Below are 19,585 nucleotides of genomic sequence, written 5' to 3'. Positions count from 1 at the left end.
CCAGCCACTGAGGCCGGGATAGGTGTGCTCTGGTTGGCCAGGGGAAGGTGGCGTGGGCGCCAGTCTGCTGCACTGGGGGGCTAGAGGGTGGGATGGCAGAGTGGGGGTTGCAGGGGTGGTGGTTTCCCTGGGGTTCCCGGGAGGTAGGAAACTTTCAGAACTGCTCTAAGAACTGTGGCCCTCATAACTCTTTTCTTTGTTTGAACATGAATGCCGCAGGTAGTCCTAGAGGCCCCCCAGTGACCCTCAGACCGGCAGAATGCATGACTGGCACAGGATCTTTGACCAAAACCTGCTGGTCCCTCCCCACACGCAGAGAGCACGCCAGCCTCTAAAGGAATCGACGGCATTTCAGTGTGTCCTGAAGTGCCTTGATGGCCCGCTAATTAAGCAGGTAAAGAAATTGGTTCTTTACTGTCAAACGCACGCTGTCACTGCTCTCACCTGAGATGGTATTGATTTTCACATGTTTGAGTCTTGCACTGTACCCATCACCCTGGGCATTGGCAGTACTCGGAGGTAAAGTGGTCCAACAGCAAAGAGGATTTGTGATTCAGCGACTTGGTCAGCACTTTTGACCCTGGCTAGAGGCTTCTTTTTGCCTACAGTGGAGCAACCTAAAAACCCAGGTAATTCGATTTCCTGGGTTATTTCCTGGCCAGGTTGTTTGCAAGAGGTGGCCTTGTGCATGGCTCAGCATGGCCTGGTTTCGGCCTGGCAGTTAGAATAGCAGGGGCGGAGCTCTGGGCATCCTGGGAGATGTGCCTGGGAGGTGCCACCGCCTTTGCACATTCAGGCCCTTGCTCTGTGGCTCTGCGTCCACCTGTGCCCTCCAGCTGCCAGGGAACCTGCCGGAGAAGCTGGCGCTTCTGTGCCTCCTCAGACCACCCACAGGATTGGATGGTCCTAGGGAGGCCCAGTGTCCTGGGGGGGCACACAGGAAGGATCCAGCCCTGCCAGTGTGAGCATGTGGCTTGGCAAGACTGTATCTTCTTCCTCTGCAGCTGGCAGGGTCATTCTCCAGGCACTCAAAGCTGTCGGAGCGCTGGGTCTATTATTAAATCACTCACATCCATCCTGCATCATCACTTCAAACCCTTTGATTGAGCACCTGCTGTGTGCTTGCCACTGTGTTAGGTACTGTGGCGATTACTGCTCTTACTGCTTTACTTCTTAGCGCTTTACTTGTATTAGTTCACTTCATCCTCATGACAACCCCAAGATGTAGGTAGCATCATTACCCCTGTCTTACAGAAGAGGAGGCAACCCGAGAGAGGTGACCTTGGTTGCCCAGGGTGACACAGCTCCAGCCGGCCAGCTGGGACTCCAACCTAGGGAGACCGGCTCCAGCAGTCCTGGCCTTCCAGGAGCTCACAAGATAGTGGACAGCAGTTTCCTCTTTCTTAGGAATTTTGCAAAGGAGATTTTATTTATTTTCCCATTTTACTTTATTAATTCATTTTAATTTGTTTTTGAAAAGGTAATTCCCATAGTTCAAAATTCACAAGGGTGCACAGGGAACGTGTATTGTCCCATGAAGTCCCCAAGGCACCCAGTGTCCCACCCTAGATACAGCCAGTGTTAACCTGTTTTCTGTACAAGTTTCTGGAAATTCTAAGCAAATACAACAAATAAATACAGTTGTATGTATTTTTCCTTTTTTTACATAAATGATAGCTTATATTCTGTTCTATATCTTAAAAAATATTCTTAACAATATGTGTTATAGGTTGTTCATGTCATTCCATGAAGAATATCTGACTCTTTCTTAAGACAGCATAGCTTTTCCTGTGTGGATGACCGTCATCCATTCATTAGGCCCTTGCTGATGACCGGTTGGACTCCCTCCAGGGGTTTGCTTTTACAGACATTGCTACAACGCGTAACTTCATTGACATCGTTTAAAAAAATGCACACATATGTCTGTGGAATGATTCCTACAAGTGGTTTCATGATCTCGAGTCATACATTAAAAGTTTTCATTTAAAATCCAATTATAAGTTGTTTATAAAAAATCACACTGTAAACCTAAAGTGTGTGTCTTCAAACCATATGTATGAAAGGAAAAGGATGGAAAAAAGGCCGTGTAAACACTAAGCATAAGAAAGCTTTGCGGCTATACTAATATCAGACAAAGTAGAGTTCAAGGCGAAGCATATTTCTAGAGATGAAGGGACATTTCATAGTGATGATGGTAATCAGGAAGACGCGACAGTCCTAAATGTGTATGCACCTCTGTCGGGAGCCCCCAGAGGCACCGCCCAGGTTCGGTGATGCACTAGCAGGAGGACTTGACATGACTCGGCACATAGTCATCCTCAAAGGAAAGATTTATTTCAGTGAAAAATTACCGAGTAAGATCAGCCAAGGGAAAGGCATATGGGGGAAACGGGTGTGAGCTTCCAGGGTCGTCTGCCGTGGGAATCCCACAGGACACACTTCATTCCCTCAGCAACAGGCTGTGACAACACCTGTGAAATGCTGCCAACCAAGGAAGCTCGCTAGAGACTCAGTGCCCACAGCCTCTAAAAAACCTCAGGGCTCCTTGGGAACTGGTCGTGTAGACACCCTCTGCCTAGCACGTACCAAGATTCCAGAGTCCCAGAAGGAAAGCAGGTGTTCAGCATAAATCACTCTGTACAAGCAGTTTAGGTACCGGGAGCCATTCTTATTCGTTAGGGTGGTGGGGAGCCCCACGTTCTCAGACTCTAGCCAAGGGCCGGGCTTGTAAGCCAGCCTTTCAAAGCATAACTGGCCTGCTATGATAACTCTTTTGTGCCCGGCACCCAATAACACGGCTTCCAAATCCGTGAAGCAAAATTTGTAGAACTAAAGGGAACTACATTTAGGTTCACCTTCATAATTGGAGACTTTTCACTCTCTCTCAATAATTGATAGAACAAATAGACCGCCCCCCCCAAAATCATAAGGATTTGGAAGATCTGAACAGCACCACCAACCACCTTGACCGGATTGTCACCTCTAAAACACTACACACCTAACAAATAAAATACACATTCTTCTCAAGTGCATGCGGAACATTTACGGAGATAGATAATATACGTGGTCATAAAAATAAGTGTCAAGAAATCTAAAAGAATTGAAATTACAAAGAATATGTTCACTGACTAATATGTTATTGAATTAGAAATCAATAACAATGAGATACCTAGAAAATCCCCAAATGGTAGAAAATTAAACAGCGCACTGCTAACTAACCCTTGGGTCAAGGAGAATTCAGAGAGAGGGCTTCCCTGGTGGCACAGTGCTTAGGAATCTGCCTGCCAATGCAGGGGACACAGGTTCGAGCCCTGGTCTGGGAAGATCCCACATGCTGCGGAGCAGCTAAGCCCACGCATCACAACTACTGAAGCCTGTGTGCCTAGAGCCCGTGCTCTGCAACAAGAGAAGCCACGGCAATGAGATGCCCATGCACTGCAACTAAGAGTAGCCCCCGCTGCCGCAACTAGAGAAAGCCCGCGCAGCAACGAAGGCCCAATGCAGCCAAAAAATAAAATAATAAAATAAATAAATTTGTAGAAAAAAAGAATTCAGAGAGAAATTAGAAAATAATTTGAACTGAATAATGTAAGCATATATCAAAATTTGTGGGATGCAGTTAATGCAGTCCTTTGAGGGAAACTTATAGCTTTATATGACTACTTTAGAAAAGAAGAAAGGTACAGGCATACCTCATTTTATCGTGCTTTACTTCACTGTGCTTTGAGGATATTGTATTTTTTACAAATTGAAGGTTTGTGACAGCCCTGCATGGAGCAAGTCTATCAGTGCCATTTTTCCAGCATTTGCTCGCTTCATGTCTCTGTGTCCCATTTTGGTAATTCTTGCAATATTTCAGACTTTTTCATTATTATTATATGTGTTATGGTGATCTGTCATCAGTGATCTTTGATATTACTACTATGACTCACTGAAGGCTCAGATGATAGTCGGTATTTTTTAGCAATAAATTGTTTTAAAATTAAGGTATGTACATTGTGTTTTAGACATAATGCTATTGTACACTTAATAGACTACAATATAGTGTAAACATAATTTTATACGCACTGGGAAACCAAAAACTTCGTGTGACTCCCTTTATTATGATATTCGCTTTATTGCCGTCGTCTGGAACTGAACCCTCAATGTCTCCGAGGTCTGCCTGTATAAAAATCAACAACCCCTGCTTCCTCCTTAAGAATCTAGATAAAAGGAACAAATTAAAACCAAAGAAAATAAAAGAAGGAAGTAATGAATTTCTGGGCAGAAACCAATAAAGGGCAAATAATAGAGAAAATCAGCAAAGCTAGAAGTTGGTTCTTTGAAAAGATTAATAATACCGATAACCCCCCGGCAAGACTGGTCACGAGAAGAGAGAAAAAACAGATTACCAATATTAGGAAAGAAAGAAGGAGCATCACTACATATTCTATGGACATTAAAAAGATAATCAAGGGATATTATGAATAACTTGTGTCAATGAATATAACTTAGATGAAATGGACAAATTTCTTGAGAAGCACAACTTACCAAAAGTGACACCAGAAGAAATAGAAAATCTAAATAGTCCTATATTTATTAAAGAAATTGAATTCATAATTAAAAAGCTTCCAGACTTAGATGACTTCATTCTTGAATTTAATAAAATATTAAAGGAAGAAATAATACCAATTCTAGAACAACTCCTTCAGAAAATAGAGGAGGAGGGGATGCTTCCCAGGTGCTTTTTTGAAGCCATCATAACACTGATACCTAAACCAGGCAAGGATGTGGCAAGAAAAGTACAGATCCATATCTCTCATGAATGTTAGCACAAAAATCCTTAATATATTAGGGCATCAGATCCAGCAATATATAAACATGATGGGGTTTATTGCAGGAATACAAAGTTGGTTTTACATACAAAAATCAGCCACTAACATTTAAAAGATCGAGTAGGGAACATGTTAAAAGTTCAATTTGGATCATCTTACAAATTTGTGCAATTTTAGTTAATTTGAGAATTGATAGCTTTAGATGGTAGCAGACTTCCCTGTGAAAGGTGTTGGCTGAAAATATTACATGCTTATTTTGAACTCAAGTCACTTGATTAGTCATTTTGGTATGTTTTTCTTACTATTCATTTACCTTTTTGGTTTAGTTTAATTTTACCGTGAACGTTGATTACTTTCCTTCGGGATGGCTATTTCAATTCAATTTGGCATTTATTGTGTGTTTGGAACTGTGCGGGGGCACAGGGCTGACCACCCCACACTCTGTCTTCATGGAGCTCTCAGTCCAGTGCGGGGAGACGGACCTAGAAACTTAGACCTGAGTAGAATTGGGTACAGAGTCGCAGAGGGGTGGAGGAGGGTTAGGGTATGGAGTTCTGGGAAGGAGCCCAAGTCTGCAGGGGAGGTCTGGGAGTCCCCAGGTCCTGGCTGGTGATCTCCCCTCCCTGAGAGAGTGATGAGGAGGTGCAGGGGGCCGATGGTGGTGCCCTGGGTGGTACCAGCAGTGAGGGGAGGCCAGGCCCCCTGGGCAGGTGTGCACCCTGAGCACCTCCCCGTGCACGGTCCAGTCCCCAGCCCCAGGGATGGAGCTGGAGGAGGATATTCCAGGCTCTCGTCCTCCTGGAGCTGACATTTAGGTTGGGGTGACCGACCACCAGCATGTAAACGGACAGCTGATGGACACAGGAAACAGTGGGGTTGGAGGACAGGGGCCTGGATGGCGGGGGTCAGGGAAGGCCTCCCTGGTCAGGGCCTGATGGAAGCGAGGGAGCGATCACAGCAGAGGGGGCAGCGGGGAGGGAGGGGGGTGTGGGGTGGTGCTGAGAGAAGGGGGAGATGGGAGAGGGCCTGGGCTTGGGACCCCCCCAGACCTGCTGCATCCTCCCCACCTTCACACACGACCCCACCTCTCTCCCAGCTGCTCTGGACGGGGGACGAGCCGTCATCTTTCACTAGGGGCTGGGACTCCCCTGCCAGACCCGGGAGGCCTGGGCAGACAGGCGGCCGGCCGCCAGCCTCTCCTTCCTGCCTCTCTGCCCCTCGCATCCCGAATCCGGCCATCGCCAGGGTCGCTGGGCAGTTCCTTCACAGACGTCCCGAACGTGCCCACTCCTCGTCCCACCCGCGGCCCCCCTGGCGCCCCCCACCCCCGCCTGCCTGGGTGACGGCAGCAGCCTTCTCACGCCCCCTCCCCACATTCCCATCCCCACGTGGAGCTGGAGGGATTTCCTTTTTCCAGCGTTATTGACATATAATTGACAAATAAAATTGTAGGATACTTGAAACGTACAGCGTGATTGACGATTGGGCGTCCACGTAGGTTGTGGAAGGATTCCGCCAACAAATTAACACACCCGTCACCTCACACTGGACTGATTTTCATAGAATATCGAATCAGATGGTGTCACTTCTGCTCAGGTTCTTTCCCTGGCTTCTCCTCCAATTTGGAGTAGAAACCCGGCTTCAAATCACGCTCTGTGAGACCTTCTCCACGCCCCTTACGCAGTCCTGTGGGCGTTCTGTTTTAAAACACACCTGGGATTTTGTTTTTATTTTGTTTTATTCTGGTGGGACCAGCAGAGCAGGAAACGATTGCCACTGAAAGATGGTTTCGTCCTCGTGGTTCCCCAGAGGAGGGGCCGCACCACACCCTGCAGGGCCACACGGGGAAGCAGCTGGGTCGGTTGGGAGGCAGTGGGATGAGGGGAGAGCCTGGCCAAGAGCCTGTATGGCGGTTTTCGTGGGAAGGGATGGGCGAGGCCGGGTCAGCAGATGCACACGCTTAGGACTGGCCGGTCGGAGTGATTTCAGTGGCTGCCGGGGTGGCGGGGCTGCACCTGGTTGCCTGGTTCTGGCCCGGGATGATTAGGGTGGGAGGATATTGTCACCTGGAGTGTGAGCCAGGTAGAGGGCGGGCGGGGGTATGGACTGGAAGGCAGGTCATTTACTGTCACTAGGAATTAGCTGGCCCTGGGCGGGGCAGTCTCTCCCCACGAGGGAGGCCCCAGCGGTCAGAGCACTAAGCACACAGGAAGTGAGGAAAATTAGTTAGTGTCGTTACCTGTGGTCAGGGTGCTTTCTTGCTGGTCCCTGAGCACCCAGCTCTCCTGGCCCAGAGCCGCCTGCTGCCTGGCTCACTCTCCGCAGGCCCGCTCCTGGTTCCCACCCCCGTGGTTCTCAGTTCAGGCGTCATCTGTCAGAGCCCCTGCCCTGGCCGTCCTCCTCTCACCCACTTTCACTGTCCTTCACGTGAGCTCCAAGGATGGAGATTTTGTCAGTTTTGTTCCTTATTGTGTCTCTAGTGCCTAGAACAGCGATACACAGAATAGATGCTTAAATAATGTTTACCAAATGATCACATGAGAGGAAAACAGAACTCCAGGCCCCGGGGCAGACAGTAAGAGCTGCACCCTTGCCAGCTGCACCAGTCACAAAAGCACTAAAGGCCCAGACAGAACCTCACTGCGGTAGGTGGTGCCGCTCTGGGGAGAGGGCTGGTCTTCATAGTGTCTGGTGCCTTGTCTGTATTTGTGGCCATGACTTCTCAGTTCTCAAAGATCTGCTTTTCTTTTGCTCATACCCCAGCGCCACCCCCAAATAATTCTGGCAAGTTGAGTTTTTAGTTTGTGGTTGTATCAGGATGTAAAGGGTAAAACAAAACACAGAAAACCATGCAAAATAGCTTAAGCTTGAGGTAATTTGTTAGCTCACATAAAGACAAACCCATAGTTAGTATAAGCTTCAGGTGTGGCTTGATCCAGAATCTCACGTGGTGTCACCTGGACTTGTTCTTTCTTGGCTCCACATGGCATCATGTGTGTCTGTCTCTGTAACTCTGGCCTCTTGTGTCTCGTTGCTTCTGGGTGAGTCTCCAGCCTGTGTCTGGGCCCAGGGACTCCAGCCTCTGGTTGGCCAGGGGAGGGCCATGTACTTGGACTCATAACCTCACCAGGACCACGGGCCGTGGGAGAGAGGTAGTTCCCCGAAAGGAACTGAGACCTAAACTGGGGGATGGCTGCTGAGTGGCCCAGTTCTCCGTGGATGGTCCGTCAGCATTGTTGGGAGGCTCGTGACCTTGAGGACCCTTCAGGGCCGTCCCTCTGTCTCCTAGGGTGTGCTGGAGGTGCTGTCGGAGGTGGGCTGCCACCTGCGAGTGTCCCTCTTTGACGTGACCTACCGACACTTCTTCGGGAGGACGTGGAAGAGCCCGGCGAGGCCCCTGGAGCCGCTCTGCAGGCAGCCACGCAGGATCGTCTTCAGTGAGGTGGGTGGGGTGGCAGGCGCGTGTGCGGGGTGGGCGTGCAGGGTACAGCGGACCTGGGCGTGCCGCCAGCGCGTCCCAGACCCCAGGAACGCCCCTGAGCAGCAGGCCCAGCCCTCGCAAATCTCCTCCTGGCAGCCGGCCCCTATTTCCAGACAGAATCTTGGGTGGAAGCCACACGCCCTGAGCGGTTCAGCTGGGAGTGGGGGGGACACACCAGGGGGTTTCGTCACCTTCATGGAACCTTGCAGCTTTTGGAACAAAGTTAGGAAATTATCGATCTCATCTGACTCCCCTACTTTTCCTCTCCCCTTCTTTTTCTTTCATTTTCGTTTCTTCTTTTGTTTTTTTTATTTTTATTTTATTTATTTATTTATTTTTTGCGGTACGCGGGCCTCTCACTGTTGTGGCCTCTCCCGTTGCAGAGCACAGGCTCTGGACGCGCAGGCTCAGCGGCCACGGCTCACGGGCCCAGCTGCTCCGCGGCATGTGGGATCCTCCCGGACCGGGGCACGAACCCGTGTCCTCTGCATCGGCAGGTGGACTCTCAACCACTGCGCCACCAGGGAAGCCCTCTTTTGTTTTTTTTAAATGAGCAACTTGAGACCTAGCAGTAAAATGACTTACCCAGGTAGAAGGTAGCAGAGCCCGGAGCCCCTGCCTCTGCCTGCAGATGGGGTGCTTGCGTTGGCATCAGTTGGTGACATGATTTTGCCCACGTAGCTGTGTCTGGCCGCCCCACAGATAGGGTTTTCCATCTTCGTTCAGCTGCACCAAATTCACAAACATCCCTCCATTGCCTGCTGTCTGCTGGCCATTGTGCCAGGCGCCGGGGCGATGATGCTGGGTGGACGGGCCCGGCGTGGTTCTCACCCTGGACAACTTGCAGTCTGCTGGGACGACACACCCAGGCAGGCGACAGAGCAGGTGCAGGTGTGATAGGTTCTCGGAGGAGACTGACAGCTGCTGCCCCGAAGTCGAAGGGAGGTGCGCTGCAGGCAGTGGTGAAGGGGGACCCCTGCGAGCTGGGCCCCAGGATGAGGGAACCAGCCCCGGGACGAGCGGGGCGGCAGGTGCCGCGAGCGGGGCGGCAGGTGCCGCAAGCAGGGCAGGCCCCTCACGTGCCCAGGGGTGGGGGAGGGAGGTGTGGGGAGGCGGCCGAGGGTGGGCTCGGCGGGCTGGCTGGGCAGGGCCTTCCTAGGGACACTGGGCTCTTCCTCAAGAGTGGGAGGCGTCCCAGAGGTCTTCTTCCCGGCTGCTGCTTCAAGCTGAACCTGCAGGCAGTGGGGTCCTGCACGGGGCGGTCACGGGTATCAGGAGGGTCGGTGCTGTGTTGGCTTTATCCTTCCCGTGTGTACAGAGTCAGGGAAGCCCAGTAAGTGACAGTACAGTGAATAATGGAGGTGGTGGCAGTGACCATGGCCATCCTGGGGGAGGTCACCGTGCGTAACCAGACCAAGCAAGCCGCCCTTTTCTGTGGGGGGCGGTCCTGGCCCAGTTGTGAGGCCGCTGGGTCGCGACTCTACCCTTGGTGGTCGCCCAGAGTCTGGATGCCGTGTCTCGGCGTGGATTGATCCTGACTGGTCCCCTTACTGAACGTGCCAGAGAGGGTGACACCGCCCCTGGAGGGCAGGAAAATTAGATAAGGCCGTGGGTACGTGTGTCCTGCGGCCCAGGACCGCGGCTGGTGTTCAGGCTGCCAGCCAGAAGGCCTGTGAGGTGCCCCTTAGAGTCTGGCCGGAGAGAAAGGCCACGTGTTGCAAACCAGGGAGTGGTGGTGGGCGGCTGCTTAGGGTGCCGTCCCAGCTCAGGCAGTGAGTCACCTTCATGCCTCTGACTTGGGATGGTCAAGGCCCGGGCAGGAGCGCGGTGTCCCCGATGTTGCTGGGAGCCTTCCAGGGCCTGGCTGTTTGGATTCTCATTCTCGGGTGGACAGTCAGGCCCCGGGAAGCCCGGTGTGGTGACAGTTAGTACAGTGACACAGGGTCCTCTCCTGGGGAGTCTCCACGGGAGAGGCTGGCTCCCAGCACCTTGGTGTGGTTTCGTCCCCGCCATCCACCTCTGGAGGTCAGTAGATCATCTCTCCGCCTTGAAGAGCAATCCGGCAGGTCAAAGGCCGTGAGCGACACCCGCCTTGACCGCAGGGGTTGTTCTCGGGCCTTGTTTTCACCCCGGGCGTCGGAAGGCCCCTGCAGGCTCCATTTGGAAGCACTGCCATGTCAAGGGGATGGTTATGCTCCGAAATCAGCACGGCAGCACTTTGCCGCCACTGGGGTCCCGAGATGAGCCCTCCCTCTGTGGCTTTCCCCTTGGCTTTCCCCGTGGCAGCGGCTGTCACAGCCTTGACAGGCCACGCCCAGAGAGCCTGCCCTGTCCCGCCACCAGCTCGGTGACTGTGAGCCCTGCAGAGTGGAGGTCGCGTTGCAAGGAAGCCTTCAGAGCTGCCGCTCTCCCTTCTGGACTCGTCCAGGGTTTAGCCTCTGTGCCCGAGAGGGCTTCTCGTGTGTCCCTGTGTCCTGGGAGCTGTGGGTCTCAGGCCTTTTCAGCTCACAGTTCAGGTCTGAGCTGAGCTGTGGGAGCCGAGTGCCGCTCCGTCGTTTGTGTTCCGCTGAGGGGGGCATGGAAACGGGGCCGTGTGTTAGGGAGGACCACAGCCCTCAAGGTTTCTGGAAGAATCTGCACCCTTCAGCCTTAGTTACTGAAGTGGAGATCGCAGCAAGGCTGGTGTGGGTGAACTGAGCTTTTCTGGTTGGGAGCTGGTGTCAGAGCCACGGAGTTGCTCAGGGAAGAGCTGGGCTCCAGCTGCTGTGCCCAAGGTGAGCAGCAGGGGCCAGTGGTGCCCCAGGAACACCCATCCTGATGAGCCACTTGGCAGCATCCTCCTTGTCCAGCGCTTTCCTCCCATCCTTGACGTTCAGAGTTAGTTAACTAAAGAGAATCCCCCTCCGCCGTGTGTGCATGTGTGTGTACCTGCGTGCATACGTGTATGTACGTGTTTACATGAAATGTGGAGCGTTCCCAAGGTAGCCTAGATAAGCAGGAGGGAGTGGTTTTGTGGTCTCATCATCTGAGCAAAGCTCTGCATCCATACCTATGGGAATAGAGAGAAACACAATTTGCCCTTTTTAGAGGTGATTCTGAAATTTGGTGATGATCTTCTTCTGATTTTACTAATTGCCTGGGTTTTTCTGGTTCTACCGATCGGCCGTGGCTTGGGGGTGATATGACGGGAGGTCGCCAGCTGCCAGTAGCAGGGGACCATCTTTGGAATCGGCCTGGCTGTCCGGCCTACACATGGATTCCTGAATCAACCGTGTGGGCTCTGGGTTTTGATTGAATTGTCACTGTAATATGCAGCCCTGAAAGAAGATGTTATTTTATTACTTTGTAAACCATGTCCTGAGGAAAGACTTGGGAAAAAAGAAGTCCTTCCTTGAGCCCGAGCTGGGTGTTTCTTTCTGTGAGTGATGAATTCCTCATGCTGCGCTCAGATCCCCTCTTGTCCCATCCTCTTGGCTCTGTCTGGTGGAGCCCAGGGGACCAGCTCCGGGCCTCTCAGCTCTGACTCAGAATTAGGTGCTGTCCTTCGAGACCGTCCTCGGTGGAGAGGAATTGCCCTTCACTTGCGCTGAGATGGATGATCATTCATTCAACCTCTCAAAAGACATCTTTTTTTTTTTTTTTTTTTTTTTGCGGTACGTGGGCCTCTCACTGTTGTGGCCTCTCCCGTTGTGGAGCACAGGCTCCAGACGCGCAGGCTCAGCGGCCATGGCTCACGGGCCCAGCCACTCCGTGGCATGTGGGATCTTCCCGGACCGGGGCACGAACCCATGTCCCCTGCATCGGCAGGCGGACTCTCAACCACTGCACCACCAGGGAAGCCCTCAAAATCTTTAAAAAAATAATATCTTTAAAAAATAATCCGGGAGGCCAAAGTACCGTGCAGTTCCTACACTTTCTTTCTGAGATGGACATAATTCTCCCTTAGGTTCTTTCCTTAACTAACCATGCTCAGCCTTTCAGTGACAGGCTCATTTCTCCTCCTTTATTTATTGTATGCGAGTGACTGGCAGGAATCCTAGTGGTTCTTCACAGGCAGCCGGAACCCAGACCAGGAGATCGTTCCCCTGAGCCCATCTCAGCCCGAGGTGTGGCTGAAGTCACAGGTGGGTCCCTGGCCTCCGAGAGACACAGGTAATCAGGCTGCTTCCTCGTCCCATCGCCAACTGGGAGCAACCAGCTGCTGAACTGCTTGTTCGTCAGGGGAATGAGAGTGAGGTGACTCCCTTTAAAAGTGGAGGCTGTCCATAAAAAAAGAGTGAAATCGTGCCATTTGCAGCAACATGGATGGACCTGGAGATGATCATTCTAAGCGAAGTAAGTCAGACAGAGAAAGACAAATACCATATGATACCACTTATATGTGGAATCCTAAATATGACCCAAATGAACTTATCTACGAACCAGAAACAGACTCACAGACACAGAGAACAGACCTGTGGTTGCCAAGGGGGAGATGTGGGGGAGGGAAGCATTGGGAGGTTGCGGTTGGTAGGTGCAAACTATTTATATAGAATGGATAAACAGCAGGTCCTAATGTGTAGCACAGGGAACTATATTCAATACCCTGTGATGAACCATAATGGCAAAGAATATAAAAAAGAATGTGTATATATGTATAACTGAATCACTTCACTGTACAGCAGAAATGAACACAACATTGTAAATCAACTCTACTTCAATAAAATTAAAAAAAAAAAAAGTGGAGGCTGTCAGGGAACGTCAGCGTGTCCAAACGAAAGTCTGGGAGTCTCTGCCGTGCCTTGGTTAATCTCCGGTTTCTTGAACGTGCCTTAGCCTCTCCTTACACCTCTCACATGTTCCAGGAGCTGCTCCTGATGTAAACAATCTGCAAAGCAGGAATCCAGTATCACTCCCGGGCACCGTCTCTACGGAGAGAGCCTGGCCTCAGCCGTGTCACCCGAGGAGGGCTTCTCTCCTCTCCAGCTCAACAGAAACCAGTCCCGGGGACACCAAGCCAGGGATGGACGGTGGTAGGAAGGGGATAGAAATGAGTGAATGAATAGAAGGGCAAAGGATACCTCTCCATGATGTTTCCAGCAGTGGGATTTAGTTGTACTGTATGGTGATTTAGCTGTCTACCATGTGGGGACAGTAGAAAGCTTTGAAATTGTCAGCTTATGCTGTTGTGTGTTCATCACAGTCTCCCGGTGGTATTTTTGCTTCGGGTTGTAACTGGGTTTTTCTGTTTCTGAATAAGCCAAGCCATCATTCTCCAGGCGGGAGCAGGACAGGCCTTGGCCTCGGGGGTGGGATCTGATGTAAGGTGGACAAGGGCCGTGTCCTGCTCCGTCACTTACTCCTGTGGGGTCTTAGGCCGGTTGTTGAAACTCTTTGAATTCATCTTCAGTGCAGCGCCCATCTCCTAAGGGTCCGGAGTGTAAACAGTAGGTTCTTCTCAGACAGGCGCCCAGGGAGCAGTAGGTGTTCACTCAGTAAACACTGGCTGGGGGTCCACTGTGTGCCAGGCTCTGCTACATTAGGAGCTGGACGTGCCCGGATGGATGAGATGGTGTGTGGTCATTTTGGCCATGGTGGGGTTTGCGTTGTCCCTGTAGATCGGGGCTTGTCAACCCTGGCTCTTCGGACACTTTGAGCCAGATAATTCTCTTGGCGGGGGTCTGTCTCCAGGGCTGTGTCCCTTCCTGTGGATAATGGTGGACCCCACCCCAGATGAGCGGAAGCTTCTGACTTTGGAAATAGAGATTTTGCATCTTCCCAGATGCTTGGCAACTTTGCTTGGCGAGTTCACTGTGTTTGGAGCACTCAGTCTTGCGGTGGCTTGTGTGCAGGAAACTGCTCTGAGCCTCAGGTGGAAGGTTGAGCTGGCAGATGTTGGCTGCAGGAAGGATTTGTGATATATTTACCTTCCTGAAGACATCCTATTAAAGGTTTATTAAAAAAAATGGTTTGGAAGGCACTAGTTTAATTTCTGATCCTCTCTCCTGTGGCCTTGACCTCAGCCTGGGACCGAAGAGCACGTGTCACTTAGGGCAGATCGAGCGGAGGTGTGGCCTGGGACGCGAGGCTGCAACCTCTCCATGAAGGCACATCATCTGAGGCCCAATCATGTGGGTGAAAGTGGAATCTGGGCCCCGAGGCAAAGTGGTGTCCGTGTGTCTGAAGATGAAGGCATTAAGACAGGAGCATTTCTGTGATTTATTAATCTGTTTCTCCTGTCAGGGAGGCACCTTGTCGAGGGTGGGTGAGTGAGATGTGATGCGGGGGAGAGCCAGAGACCCACTCTGCCATCTCCCGCGGCTTCTCTCGCAGGTAATTGGATGGGCTTGACTCCAGCTTTTAATCGGGCAGTGGCAGCCGATGCATCTGCGAGCATCCTGCGCGGCCTTCTGGAGGCGTCCTGACACTGGAGGGCTTGTTTGCAGTGCTGCTTGGCCGCGGTTGAGATGTCTGGCCAAGCCCACGGGGCTGGGGGTGGGGGAGTGCCTGGGTTCCAGGTGACTTGGCCCTCCTGGGGACCCCCCCAAACACACACACACACACACACACGCACACACACACATGGGTTGAAGCTGCAGAGTTGTGTGGTTCATCCCAGGAGGCTTTTGCTTCCACCGACCCGCCGAGCTGGTCGGCCCTGGGCAGGGTGTGCATTTTCTACCTGCCTAATCTAGCCTTTACCTTTGAACTTTGAACTTCTTGAGCGCTGGATCGCGTTTTCCAGGTTCCTTAGAAATTCTTTAGCATGCACTGTGCCCACACTAGAGGGGCAATAAATGATGTTTGGAAAAGCATCCGTGCTTAACCAGCAGTAATGATGGGATGAGACCCTCAGACCTCGTGTCGCCTTGTGATCCACGGAGCTTCCAAGGCCGACCCTCCTGGTGAAAGTGGAGTCTCTGGAGACAGACCAGGGGGCGCCGTGGTCGGTTTGGTCTCTGAATAATCGTTTTCACTGGTAAAGGAAAGGGAGAGGCAACAGCCATGAATCCACATGTGGGATGTCCCAAAAGCAGCTGGTCCACCGCCTCCAGGCAGAAGATTTCAAGGTGACCTCTAAGCTGGAGGCTTATTGCTGCTTTGCATTAGAGCTGACAATGTTTGTTTCACTGCCAAGAGGAAAAGTGGGTAGTGTTCATAAAACTGATATGCACAGGTGTACATATGAGAGGTGAGATAATGACAAACTTGACTTTACAGCAGGCCTTTTTAAAACAGTTCTTGAGTCTTGGAAACGGAAACATAATTCTCTCTTGGTCCAACCACCTGTCACCTGTAAGTGGTCACTATTTCATCATTTTGCAATAAAAGATAATAGAATAACGATTTATATCTCATGGCTGATGTTTTAATGTGTCTCTCTGTTATCCTGGGCTGACAGTCTGTGATTACAGTAAACGTTTTCTCGGTGACACCATGGTAATGACGCGTTAATGGGAGATTGTTCCAAGTTTAAGTCACGTTGTCATGGCCTGGCCCGGCCTGGCCCTGCCTTGGGGGGAGGGTGGCCTTTGTGTTCTGCTGGTGACTCTACACCTGGGCTTTGCCCCAACAAGGACGCTGGGTTCCGGGGACCACTTGGGTCCAGAGCCTCAGGTCAGTGCTGACCTGGGCTCCTGGGATGCTTGTTGCCCATAGATTCGCAAACCCAGTTAGTGCCTCCATTTCTGTCTTCTGTGTCTATGACGTTTGTTAGCTGAGAGCAACTGCTTTGGATTTCAGGAGATCGGAAAACAGCAGCAGCGGGAAGGTGCTTCCATTCCCACTTGGGAGGGTGCATCTCAGTGATGGGAGCTGGATTTGACCCACCCGTGTTCCCCCTCCCCCTGGTGAGAGTGAGGGCTGCCATCTGTACCTTAGAGGATGGAGAGGCTGCAAGTAGGAAACCTCTTAGGAGCAATTTGAGTATCATCTACTTGGCTTGGGTCCACAACTCCTATAATAAAGAATCCCACTGTGGGACTTCCCTGGTGGCGCAGTGGTTAAGAATCTGCCTGCTAATGCAGGGGACACAGGTTCGATCCCTGGTCCGGGAAGATCCCACATGCCGCGGAGCAACTAAGCCCGTGTGCCACAACTACTGAGCCTGCTCTCTAGAGCCCGCGAGCCACAACTACCGAAGCCCTCCCGCCGAGAGCCTGTGCTCCGTGGCGAGAGAAGCCACCGCAGTGAGAAGCCCGCACACTGCAACGAAGAGTAGCCCCCGCTCACCGCAACTAGAGGAAAGCCCACGTGCAGCAATGAAGACCCAACGCAGCAAAAAAAAAAAAAAAAAAAAAAAATCCCACAGCAATATTCATCGTAAAAATGTTAGTTGGGCTCCGAACTGAGGACCCTGCTTAGTTTATTTTTATTTATTTATTTATTTTTATTTTTTATTTATTTTTTTTTTGCAGTATGCGGGCCTCTCACTGCTGTGGCCTCTCCCGTTGCGGAGCACAGGCTCCGGACGCACAGGCTCAGTAGTTGTGGCTCACGGGCCCAGCCGCTCTGTGGCATGTGGGGTCTTCCCGGACCGGGGCACGAACCCATGTCCCCTGCATCGGCAGGCGGACTCTCAACCACTGCGCCACCAGGGAAGCCCCCTGCTTAGTTTAAACAAAATTCATTCGGGTGCAGTCTCATGGTATTTCCACACGCAACGGATTAGAGTCAATCCTGGCAAGTTGTCATTGAAGTTTGACAGCGGTGTTGGATGAAACGGCTCAGCGGGTGCGTGGGTGCGGGGGGCTACTTACATCTTCGGGCTCGTGGTCCTCCCGGGTGACGGGCGTGGGGTGCGAGGCTGCCCCAGCCCCTTTCTGCTCCAGAGCCTCTGGGTCTGTTGGCATTTTCTGTGGATGGAAAGGTCCCAGAGGAGAAGCAAATAGTTTGATATCCCAGGTGCTGGGCAGCCTGGAAGGAGGGGCTGTGAGGGGGTCGCTCGCTGGGCCGCTTCTCTTCTCTGGCGCCTGGAAGGGATGCAGCTCCCCACGTGGCGTGTCTGTGGCGTTGACGTGACGACGGTAGCGGGGTGAGGATGGGGCGCACCCGCGTTCCTCCGTGCTGCTTCTCTGCAGCTCGTGAGCGTTCAGTCCGTCCCTGGCTTCTCTTTTGCAGCCCTTCTATTTTCACACGTCCTTGAACCACCCTAATATCGTGGCCGTGGTGGAAGTGGTCACTGAAGGCAGGAGACGGGACGGGACCCTCCAGACTTTGTCCTGTGGGTTTGGAATCCTTCGGATCTTCAGCAACAACCCGGAATCTCCTACCTCTGCCCCCCAGGACAAACGGTATCTGCCTCATTTTCCCCGTCGCTGTGGTTTCCAGCGTCTTTCTGTGGTGATGTAACGGCTCATTATTTGTCCAGACTAGAAAGCTTTGAATTTGTCAGCATGTGTGTTCATCACAGTCTCCCGGTGGTATTTTTGCTTCGGGTTGTAACTGGGTTTTTCTGTTTCTGAATAAGCCAAGCCATCATTCTCCAGGCGGCAGCAGGACAGGCCTTGGCCTCGGGGGTGGGATCTGATGTAAGGTGGACAAGGGCCGTGTCCTGCTCCGTCACTTACTCCTGTGGGGTCTTAGGCCGGTTGTTGAAACTCTTTGAATTCATCTTCAGTGCAGCGCCCATCTCCTAAGGGTCCGGAGTGTAAACAGTAGGTTCTTCCCAGACAGGCGCCCAGGGAGCAGTAGGTGTTCACTCAGCAAACACTGGCTGGGGGTCCGCTGTGTGCCAGGCTCTGCTACATTAGGAGCTGGACGTGCCCGGATGGATGAGATGGTGGGTGGTCATTTCAGCTGCGGCGGGGTTTGTGTTGTCCCTGTAGATCGGGGCTTGTCGACCTTGGCTCCGCAGACACTCTGGGCTGTCCCGTGCAGTGTACGACGTCTTGTAGCACCCCTGGCCTCTGCCCACTAGATGCCAGGCAGCCCCCTCCCCGCCCAGCTGTGACAGCCAAAAGTATCTCCAGACTTTACCAGGCATCCCGACGGGGGCAAAATCATCCCGGGTTGAGAACCACCACTCCAGACACACAGTCGTGGATACTCCTCGAACGTTGTTTTCTTGGGACATCTCCAAGCATGACCAACTCCCCAGGCATTGTTTTCTAGCGCTGAGGTTCTCAGGCTGCACTCGGGCCGTGCTGTGTGTGTGCTGGACATGCTTGGCCATGAGTGCTGGGGGCTTGCGGACCTGATGCTGTCCTCAGCCATCTGTTTCCCATGGAGGGTCGAGAAAGCTCCTGGGGGTGTGGTGCTGGGGTCCCCAAGGCCTTCCTTTCGAGAAGCGTAGCTGACATCCCATGAGTAAAGGCAAGATGCTGACCTGCATCTCACGGGTCTTGTTTTGCAGGTTGAGACTGTATCACGGCAGCCCCCGAGCCCTCCTGCACCCGCTCCTCCAGGACCCCATAGAACGTAAGAGACGAGGCCTGGCCAGGCCTGCCCCTGCTGTCCTCAGCAGCACCCGTTCGTCATGTGACTTCCCTGAGTGTTAGAACCTCATCAGCTTAGCTGAGATGTTAATAGATTTGGGGAACGTGTGACATTGGGCTTGGAGTTCTGACATAATTTGAAGATCTGAGACACACGAGCCCATAAGGGTGGTGTAGCTGTGTGAAGACGACCCCATGGGGGCCACCTGGTGGGAGGGCTGTTAGCCTCCTTGCCCCTTGGGTAGCAGCTTTGCCCCCTCGTGAAGTAGTTGCTGTCCGTCATTGCCCACCGGCTGTCCCAGGAAGCCTTTGACCGCGAAGTCCATGAGTCATGTCCAACACAGCAAGGTGTCCAGCGGTGCCTAACGAGGGTGACATCCTGCAGGAACACCTGCCATGCATGGGCCCCGCGCGGAGTGGCCAGCCTTACAGCAGAGTGGGCTTCCCGCCCTGCCCCTGTGGCTTCTCCCTCCGAGCCGTCAGGGTACCTGTGGGAGGGACCACCGGCCCCCTGGCTGCTGGCCGCGCGGAGGGTGGACGGAAGGGCGTGCGGTGAAGCGGGGGGATGGGCTGACAGGCTGTTTCAGGGGCCTGTGTGGGCTCTGCTGGCTCTCGGGGAATGTGGACGGGGACGCTCCTCCAAGCGGTGGAGGTGGGTCTGTTTGCCGGGGGCGGGGGGGGATGACTTTCTGTCTCTTTGCGATGTTGCCCAGATTCCACGATGGGCACCCAGCCTGTGTGAAAAACCCAAGCCTACCCCGGCCCATCCACTCCCTCTGAATTTGGTGAAAATCTCACGATAGAGGAACATTCGGTCAGAAACTTGGTTTTGTTGATAAAGACTGGCTTTTAGGTTATTTCCCAATTGAATTTAA

The 19,585-nt window shown here is 52.4% G+C and overlaps 1 protein-coding gene across 1 annotated transcript in view; it reads left to right on the top strand.

The window, feature by feature from the left end:
- The first annotated feature begins 244 nt into the window (after nt 1-244).
- Nucleotides 245-19,585, top strand: part of NPHP4 (nephrocystin 4) — a 131,850-nt gene continuing 112,509 nt past the window's right edge. The window contains exons 1-4 of the mRNA XM_079698616.1: nt 245-394; nt 8,104-8,256; nt 17,395-17,567; nt 18,629-18,693. Coding sequence (XP_079554742.1) covers nt 260-394; nt 8,104-8,256; nt 17,395-17,567; nt 18,629-18,693 — 526 coding nt within the window. The 5' untranslated portion in view covers nt 245-259. The remainder of the gene's footprint in view (nt 395-8,103; nt 8,257-17,394; nt 17,568-18,628; nt 18,694-19,585) is intronic.

The sequence above is a fragment of the Hyperoodon ampullatus genome (assembly GCF_949752795.1).
Source record: "Hyperoodon ampullatus genome assembly, chromosome: 2".
Taxonomy (NCBI): Eukaryota; Metazoa; Chordata; class Mammalia; order Artiodactyla; family Ziphiidae; genus Hyperoodon; species Hyperoodon ampullatus.
The sequence above is the reverse complement of the archived record's forward strand: the minus strand, read 5'-3'. Positions and strand labels throughout refer to the sequence as shown.